The 14,609-nt window shown below is 36.8% G+C and overlaps 2 protein-coding genes across 2 annotated transcripts in view; both read left to right on the top strand.

Annotated features, from left to right (window-relative positions):
* Nucleotides 1–8,454, top strand: part of frem1b (Fras1 related extracellular matrix 1b) — a 29,691-nt gene extending 21,237 nt beyond the window's left edge. The window contains exons 26-35 of the mRNA XM_053512485.1: nt 508–709; nt 796–940; nt 2,651–2,780; nt 2,898–2,970; nt 3,892–4,041; nt 6,312–6,598; nt 7,200–7,337; nt 7,447–7,562; nt 7,669–7,754; nt 7,904–8,454. Coding sequence (XP_053368460.1) covers nt 508–709; nt 796–940; nt 2,651–2,780; nt 2,898–2,970; nt 3,892–4,041; nt 6,312–6,598; nt 7,200–7,337; nt 7,447–7,562; nt 7,669–7,754; nt 7,904–8,121 — 1,545 coding nt within the window. The 3' untranslated portion in view covers nt 8,122–8,454. The remainder of the gene's footprint in view (nt 1–507; nt 710–795; nt 941–2,650; nt 2,781–2,897; nt 2,971–3,891; nt 4,042–6,311; nt 6,599–7,199; nt 7,338–7,446; nt 7,563–7,668; nt 7,755–7,903) is intronic.
* A 913-nt stretch (nt 8,455–9,367) lies between these two features.
* On the top strand, nt 9,368–14,423 carry atpaf1 (ATP synthase mitochondrial F1 complex assembly factor 1). Its single transcript, XM_053513361.1, has 9 exons — nt 9,368–9,594; nt 10,912–11,020; nt 11,152–11,199; nt 11,285–11,347; nt 11,523–11,573; nt 11,725–11,772; nt 12,862–12,957; nt 13,050–13,157; nt 13,465–14,423. Exons 1-9 carry the CDS (start codon nt 9,386–9,388, stop codon nt 13,639–13,641), a joined length of 909 nt encoding a protein of 302 aa, XP_053369336.1. The 5' UTR covers nt 9,368–9,385; the 3' UTR covers nt 13,642–14,423.
* Nucleotides 14,424–14,609: the final 186 nt, after the last annotated feature.

Here is a 14,609-nt window from a genome sequence, read left to right as displayed (position 1 = left end):
AGGCAGAAAATATGTCTTTTCATCATTTTTTATAAAGATTGCATTAATATCTATTACCCCAGATTTGGGATGGAAAAGGCAGCCTACACTGCAAAATACATAGGTATGCAAAATACCTTTTTTAAATTGTTGCTCCAGACAGAGATTAAAGGATAAAATGGTTGTATACAAGCTGTATGCTATAATATCCTATATTGTGCTGTCTCTAAATCATAACTCATAATTTGCAGTGTGTGACCAGTTGGGCAGCTAACGAGCTGACTGTGACTTTTACACAGTATACTCTACTAAATAAATAAAGTTCATAATTGTAAATTATATATTTTATAAATTGATATATATATATTAACTATATAATAAGTTGACCTCCTTTTGCAATTTCGACATTGAGCCTACTGTAAGTCAAATGCACATGCATTCCCATCATGATGGATTTCATCATAAGCCATTATTATGGCTCCATCTTGTGGTTCAAACCCATCATAATGGTTTTAATTGTATTTACAGATAGAAGTCTTAGACAAGACCCCTCCACATGTTGTAACCAAAGGGACCCCCAGTACAGTAGAATTTCTCCAAAACAACAAAAAGGGCATCTATATCACTTCCAAAGAGCTTCAGGCCTCAGATCCTGACAGTTCTGACCAGGAGCTGGAGTTCATCATCACACGGCCTCCACACTTTGGATATCTTGAGAACGCCATCACAGGCAGGTGCACTGAGTGACTAAGATACTAATTATAATCAACGATGATAAGCAGGATTATAACTTGTGTTTGTATGGGGTGTTCATAGGTGGTTACATCAAAGGACGCTTTACTCAAAAGGATGTGGATCAGAAAGCAGTCCGCTACGTCATTCCCTCAGACATGAAGGTGACCTCAGACAGCTTTGAGTTCCAGCTCACTGACCCAGCGGGAAACTTCATACTTCCAGAAGTGTATGTTATTTTTTTGTGTGTGTCTGTGTATACGTAACTATAAATTATAATTAAGCAGTTGTCAAATATCAGGGGCTGATCTGAACTTTGCTTTAAAGTTTATTTAATCAGACTGACATAAAGCAGTTACTGTAACCACTCTGAGCTTTCAAAAACAGCACATTCCAAAATATTTCATTCATCTTATACAACAGCAGATTTCCAGGTATTATAGGCATTAGTTTATTAATGTTAAAGTGACAACACATTAGTTCCATGCTTTTATTCTATTTATAATTGCATTAAGTGTTGTGGAATGGCTGCAAGAAAAGTTATACTTTATGATGAGCATAGTGGATATCAACAGTCATTCCCTCACCACCTTCTCTCTCTTTTAAAATCATAAAAGTTAAAATAAAAAAAATAAAAAACTTGCCACGTAGAAGAGAAACTGGAAAGTGTGAATTCCTCTGTCCTGGTGAAAAACTTACTGACCAATCACATTCTAGAGTTTGGCATCCCCATGGTATAATACACTATTATAAACTGCCTGGCCAAAAAATGTCACACACTCTACGATTTCATTCAATCACCTACTGCTTCGATTACAGCACACAATGTAGTGACCAGTGGGAAAATGGTTTCTCATGCTCTCAGAACCATGTGTTTTTACAGTGTCCACTATGCATGATGGTCCCTCACTTCATGCGCTTCCCTTCTTACCCTAATGCACCCATCTCTCTGGAATAGGGTCAATCTGAACTAATCAGACCCATAACCTTTTTCCAATGCTCCAAACTCCAATCTTTATGCTCCATGCCAAATCAAATTAAAGCCGTTTTTAATAATTAGTCTTACTGATAAGTGGTTTTCTTATGGCCACACAGCTGTTCATTCCCAACTCTGAGTCCTCATCACATTGTGTGCCTCTGCACATGTCTCACTTTAACTATTAAATATAGCTATGATTTTTACTGTTGCTTTTTTACCATGCAATATCACCAAGTGTTTAAAAAGATCTCATTCATGATTTTTTCTGACCACATTTCTTGACCACAAAGTTGACAGTTCAGCACTATCCTTCCAGGTCGGAATAATGCGTTGGAGCGTACTTAATCCGGTTCCTGCATATTTAAAATCTCCTTATTTGTTTGCATTACTTAATGCAGGCCAATAATTCCACCCTTTTATTTGGCCAGACAGTTTATAAACCAACATAAAATGATTTTTAAGATATTAAATATACACAATTTCTTTCTGCACACTAAATGCAAATGATCAGTCGAGACATGTTTTTTGTCTAGAGTTTTTTTTTTCTTAGATTTGCCCTGAATCTACAAGGCGAACAGTTCTAGCAAATAAGAATTTTTTTAACTATTTTATCTTCTGAATAATTTTTAACCGACTTAGGATCTATGTCTAAAATTATATGTTAGCTCTATCTAGCATGATTGTTACAATCATGGTGCTAATGCAGGATTAATTTAGCTATTATCTGTCTTAGCTTATTGCTTTATAGCATTTAAAAAGTTGGTTTTCAATAATCACTTATCACTTTAAACTCAGTTTATATTAGCAAGTTGCTGAACATTTTCAATTGAATCACTTGAACAGACAAGTTTAGTCTTTGAGCACTGCGTAATGTTCCTTATAAAGCTGTTTTTAGAAGAGGTTAATGCAACGCAGCTCAAGCCAAGTGCTAATGTGAACTCTGTTGTGTGCCAAACCCAGAATGGAGCTCCGATGGTCCCGGGTGGAGCTGACGGCTTCCTGTTATCGTGTATGTGAGAATGCAGGAACTCTAGCTGTGCAGGTGGTGCGCAGTGGGAACAGCATAGACCCTGTCTATGTTGGCATCCAGGTGAACTTGAGCAGCAGCACTAAAGTTCTAAAGATTTTTTTTCCTGCAGCCTTGGTGTAAATGAAATGATGGAGTTTGGTGTGTTGTAAAAGAAATGCTTTATTTGTAACGTTTCAGGTGGAAGAAGGCACAGCAAAGGTGGGAAAGGACTTCACTCACAGCTCGGCTCACCTCATACAGTTTGATCCAGGTGTCATGGATTTTATTTTACACTCAGTAATTTAGTATGACAGCGTCAAAGAAAATGGTATATGTCAAATTTTGTGGAGAACAACAATTTATAAAATACATTTAATAGATCATGTGGCATCAAAAGCCATTCATGCATTCTGATGTTTAAGATGAACATAAGCAGGAGCTTTAGTTACTGTTTCTTATATGTTTTATGTATTCTTGAGAATAAGTTCTCCAAGATTCCTGAAAGACTTCTTGGCTTTCACATGCATATGATGACGGATGATTAAGCCAGTGATGTGTATACTATTGATAGTAGTACTGATGAAAGTGATAAAATTATATTTGATCCGGTTTCCTCGATTTAATTAAATTTTAATTCTCACTCTCTCTCTTTATAAGTTAATTTAAAGGTTTGGACTTTCACTTGGTGTTTTTTTTTTTTTTTAATTATTTTTAACATTGGATATTAATGCTGAAGACATCCAAAAATTATATTTTAGATAATTTTATATTTGAATATAAAAATATATTTTATATTTGCTTTGATGCCAGCTTGACACACTCATGGCATTCTGGCATCGGATTTCACCTGGAATGGTTTTCATTTCACAGGTATGCCTTGTCAGGAGTTCATTTGTGATCATTCGTACCTTCTTAATGTGCATAAAACCATCAGTTGTCTTGTGAAGAGGTGAAGGGTGGGTACAGAGTCAAAAGCTCTATTAGTGCTACTACAACTACCGTAAAAATTATATTATGGCAAAAAAACACTCAGTTAAGCAGAAAGAAAAGTGTAGTCATCAAAACCATTAAACACTATAATAAAACAGGCTTTCAAGAGGACCGTGGCAAAAACAGAAGACCAAAAGCTACCTCTACTGCAAAGGAGAAGCTTATTAAAATGACCAGTTCTCTTTTTTCTTTTTTTTTATAGGAGTCAATGTTAAATTTTGGAATATTTACCTCAAAGATGACGGGCTGGAGGAGAACCGTGAGAGGCTGGAGGTGGTGTTGAAAGCCCAGAAGAATGCTGTTTTAGGTGCAATAAGCAAAGCCTCAGTGGAAATTGTGGATCCCAGACATGGTAAATTTGGTTTGGAAAATCTATTGGGACCTTTTAAATGTTATACACTGTTTTGTTTTGTGGTGCATTCTCTGCTGAATATGGTAAAAACTATGTTTTACTTGAATTTTAATCTTAAAACTGGGGGACAATAGCAGTGTCAGAACTAGGATATCAAACACTTTGAACAAATGCTTGTTGCATCATAAGAAAACAGTGCTCCCTTCTGGATGAATGTTTTGTGAGTGTACACAGACGGACTGTAGGAGAAGAAGAACAGACACCAAAATGTATGCAACAGTACACAACAAAAATCACAAAAATGTAAAATTTATCTTTTTTTATATAAGTCCAGTTGGGCTCAAATGAACTCTGAAAGTATTAAATGAACACATGACACATTTCTTCCCAATAACAGGTAAATTCTCATGTGAGGACCAATGGGTATCATTTTTTTAGATTGAGTATTGAGATGTACAATACACTGTTTGCGTATATACAGTGGTGTGAAAAACTATTTGCCCCCTTCCTGATTTCTTATTCTTTTGCATGTTTGTCACACAAAATGTTTCTGATCATTAAACACATTTAACTATTAGTCAAAGATAACACAAGTAAACACAAAATGCAGTTTTTATTATTTAGGGAGAAAAAAAATCCAAACCTACATGGCCCTGTGTGAAAAAGTAATTGCCCCCTGAACCTAATAACTGGTTGGGCCACCCTTAGCAGCAATAACTGCAATCAAGCGTTTGCGATAACTTGCAACGAGTCTTTTTGCAGCGCTCTGGAGTAATTTTGGCCCACTCATCTTTGCAGAATTGTTGTAATTCAGCTTTATTTGAGGGTTTTCTAGCATGAACCGCCTTTTTAAGGTCATGCCACAACATCTCAATAGGATTCAGGTCAGGACTTTGACTAGGCCACTCCAAAGTCTTCATTTTGTTTTTCTTCAGCCATTCAGAGGTGGATTTGCTGGTGTGTTTTGGGTCATTGTCCTGCTGCAGCACCCAAGATCGCTTCAGCTTGAGTTGACGAACAGATGGCCGGACATTCTCCTTCAGGATTTTTTGGTAGACAGTAGAATTCATGGTTCCATCTATCACAGCAAGCCTTCCAGGTCCTGAAGCAGCAAAACAACCCCAGACCATCACACTACCACCACCATATTTTACTGTTGGTATGATGTTCTTTTTCTGAAATGCTGTGTTACTTTTACGCCAGATGTAACGGGACACGCACCTTCCAAAAAGCTCAACTTTTGTCTCGTCGGACCACAAGGTATTTTCCCAAAAGTCTTGGCAATCATTGAGATGTTTTTTAGCAAAATTGAGACGAGCCTTAATGTTCTTTTTGCTTAAAAGTGGTTTGCGCCTTGGAAATCTGCCATGCATGCCGTTTTTGCCCAGTCTCTTTCTTATGGTGAAGTCGTGAACACTAACCTTAATTGAGGCAAGTGAGGCCTGCAGTTCTTTAGATGTTGTCCTGGGGTCTTTTGTGGCCTCTCGGATGAGTTGTCTCTGCGCTCTGGTCGGCCGGCCACTCCTGGGAAGGTTCAACACTGTTCCATGTTTTTGCCATTTGTGGATAATGGCTCTCACTGTGTTTCGCTGGAGTCCCAAAGCATTAGAAATGGCTTTATAACCTTTACCAGACTGATAGATCTCAATTACTTTTGTTCTCATTTGTTCCTGAATTTCTTTGGATCTTGGCATGATGTCTAGCTTTTGAGGTGCTTTTGGTCTACTTCTCTGTGTCAGGTAGCTCCTATTTAAGTGATTTCTTAATTGAAACAGGTGTGGCAGTAATCAGGCCTGGGGGTGACTACAGAAATTGAACTCAGGTGTGATAAACCACAGTTAAGTTATTTTTTAACAAGGGGGGCAATTACTTTTTCACACAGGACCATGTAGATTTGGAGTTTTTTTCTCCCTAAATAATAAAAACCATCATTTAAAAACTGCATTTTGTGTTTACTTGTGTTATCTTTGACTAATAGTTAAATGTGTTTAATGATCAGAAACATTTTGTGTGACAAACATGCAAAAGAATAAAAAATCAGGAAGGGGGCAAATAGTTTTTCACACCACTGTATGTACAGTGTCTATAAGCTAAAAAAATGGGCTCTATTTTCCATTTTGGACTCTTTTTATTTGCAAGTGTTGATTATAGTCTTGCAACTGTACAGTATGTACATTTTTAGCAGTCATATTGGTGCTGTCCTCTTGTGGTTTGTAGGCCACAAATTGTAAAAATTTTCACCTCTTATATATCTAAGTGTCCTCCATTAGGTCGATGTGACCCAGGCGATTTGATTGTTGAGGATGACGAGAAAAAATCTCCTGTTCTACATCACCCACAAACCCACAATACTCCACTTCCACCAATACCAGGAGCAGCGGAAGAAGACTACACACCAGAGCCAAACACTGGGAGTGTATGGGAGCAATATCCACCAAGGGGGGATGTCCCTTATCGCACACAGTACATTCGCTTCAGTGGTGGGGAGGCAGCAGACCAGCCATTACTCAACCAAGGAAGGAGACAGCTAAGACTGCTGGGAAAGAGTGGATCTAGAGTGAGACAGGAATCTTTACATACAAATTGTTTATTAATAACATTTCATCAGCCTCAATACTTTCCAAACTGGATTACCAATAATTAAGAAGCAATTCCAGAAGATAGACTAATGCATTATAACATTAATAATGCATTATTTTGTTAAGATGAAATTAGATGAGAAAAGAATTGTATGAAACATCTAAAAAATGTTTTGTTTATCTAACATCTAAAAATGTTGCCCTTTAAACTGTGTCAGATTCTCTTTAAAATACAGATAATTATTATTAACAATTCTTTGTCTATTTTAGGAGGCAATGGACATCTTGCACATGACATTGTTATAAAAACTTGCATTGCAAAATGTTAATGGTATATTGTTTTTTGATTTTGTTACCATTGTACAATGATTGCTACATTGTTCTTAGACCTTGGACTTTATAACCAATAACTGTGGTCACTAAAAGTCTTTTAAATGTAACAAAAAATGGGCAATAAGATTGTACATTTTAACAAAAGAAAAAACACCTTAACATTTCTGTTGGATTATTTACACTTTTTAAGAAAAATCAATAGAACTTTTTAATTGTGATTCTATTTACGTTTTATTTTTACTTTAGCCAGAAGTGGTGATCCCAGTGCCTCGTGTCCACCCAGAACTTGAGATCACCCCTATCTGGAACTGGCCTGGACTTTCAGAGACTCCTCAGAGTGACAGATTTTCAACTCACTTCACATCAGCTGTTCACCAGCAAAAGGTTAGACCATTTCATTAACTTTAAGACTTCTGAAGAAATATTAAATGAAATATTATCAGTATCACTCATTTACCCATTCCTATATCTTCTTCCATTTTTTTATTTTTAGTCTGCAAAGGCGGTTAGTGTTGACTGTCCTCCTGACTGGACCTTTTACAAGCAACGGTGCTATATACTGGGCTTGGGTGTAGCCAGCTGGAGAAATGCTCAGCATGCATGCAAAGTGTATGTTAATCAAAATACCTGTATTCTGCTACATAATACTGCATTAGACTTCAATTTACAGTTATTACCTTACCCAGTTGTTTTCTTCACTGCCCTATAAATCCAGGCTTAAAGGTGACTTGACAAGTGTTCGATCAAGGTCTCATATGAAGTGGCTATGGAGGCTTGCTAGAAAACAGCCATTTTGGATTGGTAAGGGCACAAACCATGTTCATCTGGATTTCACCAAGAATTTTTAATATATTGCAATACATATTCCACAGTATATGTATGGCTGTAGAGCAGCATTTAGTTGTTATGTTGACAGAACTGTACGATTCATGTCTTTTTTTTGTGTGTAGGCCTTTCTGAATCTCCAGGCCGGTTGAATTGGGCTGACAACACACCAGTGAAATTCTCCAGACTTAAAAATAACAAGGCTTCAGACAATCCTGACCACAATGGCTTCTCTCACAGCTGTGTGCTGGCCCAGAACCCCAAAATATGGACTAGAGAAAATTGTACAACATTAGCAGAACACGAATATATTTGTTCAAAAGGTGCAGAAATCAACGAATAAAGAGAGAATGAATATACAGTATTTTTATTCGGCAACATCCACTCCTTTTTAAATTGTTACCCATTAATAAATATTTGATATACATAATTGACCAGCCTGTTTTCCTTTAGCATAACAATGATTTATTGCCACAATATTCATGTTTAAATGTTTGCTTTAAGACATTTAAATAAAACACAATAGATTGTGCTGTTATTGGAAAATATTTTTAAATCAATATTGGGGTGGTAATTACCACACCAAAAATAATTAAAAACTAAAACAAAGCTGCTACATCAACAGATATAGGAAATAACTTACCTTGTGGATGATTATTTTAAGTGTAACTATGAATGTTTAAAATAAATGTAATTGTTTAATAAACTGAAAACTGAAATCTTGCATAAATTTCATGTGCAAGATGGAACAGTAAAACCACTCTGTCTTTAATTACTTTCTTATTTCAACGTGCCCTATTATGTTTTATTTAAACATTTTGGCATAATTCTCTCACTTACACACACACACACACACAAACACCAAACTGACTGATTGTTTGAAACTGCCAGGAAGTATTTAGTAACCCATTCACTGATTACACCTATGATAAGCAGAAAATCAGCTCAGCATTGAACACTGAATGCTGAGATGGATGAGCTACAAGAGCTGAAGACCAATCCTGTTAGTCAAGAACAGGACTCTGGGACTATCATAGGCATGGACACACACACACACACACACACTGCACAGAAACTAAAGAGTGATGGCAAGAAAGGTGGGATGATGTAGAAACAGGTAGACATATGCATAAAATTCAAAAACAGACCAAAAGAGTGAAAGGATGGGGCAGAAACAGAAGAGAGGAAATCATCACAGCTAGACTAAGAATAGGACACACAGGACTAAATCAAATTCTTAAGATAATACGCTAACACCCAACTGGAGAATGTGAATTCTGTGGACAAATAGAGACAGTAACACATACTGTATATTAACAAACTGTAAAAGATACGACAAATAAAGACCGTATCTCAGAGAAACCATACAGCAGGATGGAGTAGAAACGACAACAGAAAATATGTAGAAGTGTTGTATGTTTAATTACCTAAACGAAACTGGTCTAGTAGATAGCATCTAAGAGAACTTTAATCCAATCTGATAATCCACACTCCAGTCCAGAAGGTGGCGGTAATGCACATATAAGTTGGCTGCCCGCCTACAAAAAAAACAACAACAAAGAAGAAGAAGAAGAAGAACCTGCCGGAAGTCACCCGGAACACTATTGATGTGCGACGGGGAGAAGATGGCGGCGGCCGTGGTGCAAATGGCCTGTTTGTACCGTGGTATGTTAGCGGTGAGAGCCGCGGGCATTAGACCTCTCATTCCCGGACTTGTGCCCAGTCAGCTCAGAGCTTTTTCTGTGAAAAAGGAACCGGAATTAGAGGAAAACCCGTATTATAGCAAATATGAAGAGAAGATCAGAAAACTGCGAAGGTAAATCACTGCAGTACTACAGCAAGTCCTACTGTACTATTTATTATATTGTACTACTAATTACACTGTTATACTCTATTACTACCAAGCTATAATATACTCGCACTGTCATACTAATGTCATACTAATTATAGGAGAGATATTGTACAGGTTAGGGAAGATAATGTAGCATGTTTGCTAGGTGTCAGTGTGTGTTCTTACATTTTTGCAATTTACCTCAGCAGAAGCATTTCAGTATATCATCATATAATACAGTGATCATCATGGGGCAGGGGTGGTGGTATCAAAAAGTTTCCAGACTAGTTTTGTAGCACGCCAACACACACACACACACACACACACACACACACACAGTCACAGGGTGCACTGAGCTTCAGAAGTCAGTGTGCCAAAAGACACAGTTCTGTGAGTTCTGTGTACACCGGGAGCTGTGATAGCAACTCGTGCTATTCTGGTCATGTGCATTACCTCATCTGCTATTTCATCATGGACAGCAAGTTAGAACAAAGAGCGAACGTGAAATTCTGCGTGACACTGGGCAAAAAGAGACATTTGACGTGATTCGGCAAGTTTTCAGCGATGCTGCAATGAGCCTTTTGAGGTGTTTTGAGTGGCACACGCTCTTCAAGAGTGGAAAAACATGACTGGAAGACGATGAGAGATCAGAAAGACCTTCAACAACTTTGACAACTTTTGCATGATGACCATCTGAGAACATTTCACAACCTTGCTGCCATTGTCGGTGTGTCTTACAGAAGAGTCCAGGCAATCCTGGGATTCGAACATGCGCTGTGTTGCTGTTCAAAGTTTATCCCCAGGTTGCTGACCCAGGAGCAGAAGGAACATTGCATCAAAGTCTGCCAAGAACTCCATCAGCATGCTGTGGATGACTTATCCTTCAACTTGGTTAGATGAGGGTGCGATCCTAAGACACAAAGCAACAGTCTTTATAGTCGAAGAGTCCATCATCTCCATAACTGAAAAAGTCGAGGCAGGTCCGCAGCTCAACCAAGTGCATGCTCACCTTCTTTTTCAATATTCAAGGGAGTGTAAATCAAGAAATCTTACTGAGGGGCCAGACCATCAAAAGCAAATTATACTGCCAGATTTTAAGGCATCTGAATGAGGACATACAGCGAAAGCGACCAGATCTGTGACACTCGAATCTCGAAACTTTTGATATCCTGTCGTAGTATAGCTATTAGAATTTAAACATGTATTTTGTATTTGTCAAATAAAATTAACTGTGAATTAACAAGCATAATTAAACATATATTCACACACAGTAACAAACATATCTTGTTATTGTATCTCCAGCAACAAACCTCAAGAGTACAAAGCCCGGCTCGAGAAGTGCAATGAGGTTAAAAAAGAGCCTGTGGGCCACTCCAAACAAGCTGACTTCATTAAACTAATGGAGCAGACGGTAAATGACAAAGACATCTTGTTCCTTCGTTGCACAGACATATGCAACCTATATTACCTATATTCTTGTATAATATTGGTGTATATGTGCTATTTTTTTTATGTGCACTATTGTTTATCTCATGCTTCTAGAAAGATGAGGGAGGCAATGCAGGACCTGCGGGTTTTACTAAAAACAAGGTAGGTTACTCAGCCATTTTCTCATTTCTGTGCTTGTATTTGATTGATTGATTGATTGATTGATTATTTTGTTTGTGTGTGGCAGACCTTAGATTCAATCCTTAACCTTGACATGGTGAAGGACAAGTCTGGTGCTGAAATTGGAGAGGTGACTGCTTTAGTTATTGATTGTAACATCACTTATACATTTTATTTTTATATATACAGTGTATATATACACACAAATAAAGCTCATGAGAAATATTTTAGGAATGACATAAATTTGGCATAAATGTATTAATTGCTACTTGAACCGGTAAACAATGTTTAATTGTTTTGATAAGCTTTGGATGAACTACTTCTCAACAAAAGACACCATCAGTGCTGTCATACCAGTGAGTAAGATCATTTCTTTAGTTTGCAAGTGCATGATTATATAATTAAATTTAGAGATTATTTTGTAACTAAATACGTTTGGTATGAAACTAAATAACTTAGTTTTGTTTTACAAGATTTTACAGTAACTAAATAATTTTTATTCTTCAGGGCTCGACTTATGAGAAGATGATCAGCCGTGCAAAGCTCTGCCCAATGGTAAGGCATGCAGTAATGATATACTCATTAATTCCATGTTTATTTAATCATGCTGGGATCACAAGGCTGCTTTCATATTGGCATTCAGTCATTTATTCATTGTTTAATTTATTTTTATTTTTTTATTTTTTGGAAAATGAGAACACACCTAGCTGCTAAACTGAACTATGAGGTGCAAACTAAGTCAGAGAATAGAACTACAGTATAGTGGTGCAGAAATGTTGTATTCTCTGAACATCTGGATTAAAATGGGAAATAAATACCATCAATCATTGGTTATACTAAACTCTATGAATTCTAGGGAACCCTGAGATCTCTAGCAGTAATATAATTTATGTCACAGGTTACCAACCCTGGTTCTGGAGCATTTGTTTTGCACAATGTATTTTTACCCTGCTCTAAACATTTTTTAAACCACAAGGAGGCAGCATTGTTTTAAAAAGAACCCTGGCAAAATGTCGTTTTAGAAGGAGCTACATCAAGCAAAGAAAACTAAAGAGATTGATGGAATTGGGTTAAGAACTGTCACACGTTATTAAAACCTCTAAAGATGGTACTTTACTGTCAACTAATTTATGCTGAGTAAAGGTGTGTTGAAAAATTTAACAGTACAGCTCGGTTATGATTTTTAGTGAGCAGTGGCAAAAAAAAAAATATTCAGGAGGACTAGGACTGAACTGTGTGGCCATAAAAAAACATTTAATAGTGAGACTAATCAGAAAAAATTGCTGATTAAAAAAAAAAAAGGAAGCATGAAGATTAGACTTAGGAGCAATGAAAAAGGGTAATGTGGCCTGACTGGATTGGCCCAATGTCCAAGTCTTTGGAGGGGCAGTGTTATGATCTGGTGTTGCATCAAGACTCGGTAATGTTATATGGCAATAAAAAGACAGCTGAAGACCTGAATGTTCTAAATGACTGGGTTACTACATATATGAATTTGGTATGGGTATTTTCCAGTACTCAAATTGTGAAAGAAAAAAAAAAGCTTTTCATTCCATCACAATTGCATTTAAAATGTGCTTGGGTTTTTCAATTATTAATTAATTGCTTCAGTTATTCGCAGTAACCATGTTTTTTCTTTAACAGTTCCTGTATCCTCTGCCCCGGGAAGAAGGATATGAATTCTTTCTGGGTCAATGGACTGCTCAGGAACTACACTTTACCTCCCTCATCAATGTTCAGGTAAATAATCCTGCATTTGGGCAGTGTTACATGTCGAAGTCCTGCTTTTTGTTTTTATATATATATATATATACGCTTTATTTTCTATGCAGACTTTGGGAGAAAACGCTCCAAGCCAGCTGATTCTCTACCACTACTCCGACCTGAAGCAGGACAAGGATGTTGTGCTCATGACTGCTGAAAGGGATAACAAGTTTGTTGTGAGTATTACACACACAGCTCCACACTTGTTTGGGTAATATTGTTATTAAAGGATTAGTTTGGCTAATAATTTATAGTTGTATAACAGGTTGTATGATGGTTAATTGGCTTATTTAAATTGATTTTGTAAACAAAATTGAACATTTTGCCCCAGTATAAAATCCAAGTAGTGTTTTTTGTTAATTTAATTTTAATTTTAATTTAAATATTAATTTTAAATTAAGTTCCTTTAAAGTTAAAAGTAAATTATTTTTCAGCTTCAGTCCATGTTTTGCTTATTTTATAGTAATTTCTTTTGTTTTCCAGACTGTTCAAGAAGCTCAATGTTTGGCCAATCAGGTGCAGTTATTTTATGCAGCACAGAGACATGAGACTTTTCAACTAGTAGAGACTTTCAACCACAAACCAGCAGAGTTCAAACACATGTCTGTGGTCGCAGAACTTGAGCAGAGCGGGATAGGACAAGCGGTCACTGCAAAGTAACACCAACACTTGTGGGAGAGAGGCCAGAGAAGCCGTGCATAAAGGAAAGGACGAATAGGGCGAGTCCTGGAATGGAAACTGTCTGGTGTCGATCCCTGCATTGTACTGACTGTACTAGTCCTTAGTACTATCAGCTATCAATATCATCTCATTTATGCATAGATATTTGGTCTCAACAAATATCTCAACATTTGATGATCTCAACAGTGATCTCAAAAAATGCTTTTTTTACTTCCATCACAAGCTCTATTCCTATTTGCAAAGCCATTATTATAAAATGTGAACAGTTTTAGTCTGTTAATGTTCATGTAACTTACCAAAAGTTCAAGGTTCGAGCCTATGGTTTAGATTTTCACCAGTATTTTTTATTTTAAAGAATGAAGAATTTAAATTATAGACCAGTAAAAGCAACATTTTTCTTAGAAATGTGTAAGAAATCTGAAGCTTGGGTATCCAAATTATTATACACTGAACACAAACTCGGTTAAACAACATTTAGGTGGGAAACTTGTGTCTACAGTCCAATAATAGTGTAAATGATAATTGTAATAATGTTGGATATAATGATTTACCTAGCTGACTCCAGGTCGCCGCGACCCTGTATACAGGATAAAGCTGTATAGATGATGAGTTGATTGAAGGAGTTAAATCATGTGGGTTTGTGGAACCTTATGCTCTGTGGTGGTGAACTTCTGGACTGTGATCCACACCATTGCAGTTATTCTCTCTCCATCCTATATGAAGTCATTGCTGTTCAGTAAAAAGAGATGTTTATGAATTAATGACCTGTCATTGAACTCATTATTTTATAAGATTATTTTACAGATTATAAACACTAAGTTCATCCATAAAATGAGTTCAATCTGTCATAATAAACAGCGTGAAGTGTAATTGGCACTACAGCCCTGTGCTTTTTTTCAGCCAAGTTAATAGAATTACAGTGATTTATCAATTATAAACTGGGAAAC

This window comes from Clarias gariepinus, chromosome 15, assembly GCF_024256425.1.
Source record: "Clarias gariepinus isolate MV-2021 ecotype Netherlands chromosome 15, CGAR_prim_01v2, whole genome shotgun sequence".
Lineage (NCBI taxonomy): Eukaryota > Metazoa > Chordata > Actinopteri > Siluriformes > Clariidae > Clarias > Clarias gariepinus.
The sequence above is the reverse complement of the archived record's forward strand: the minus strand, read 5'-3'. Positions and strand labels throughout refer to the sequence as shown.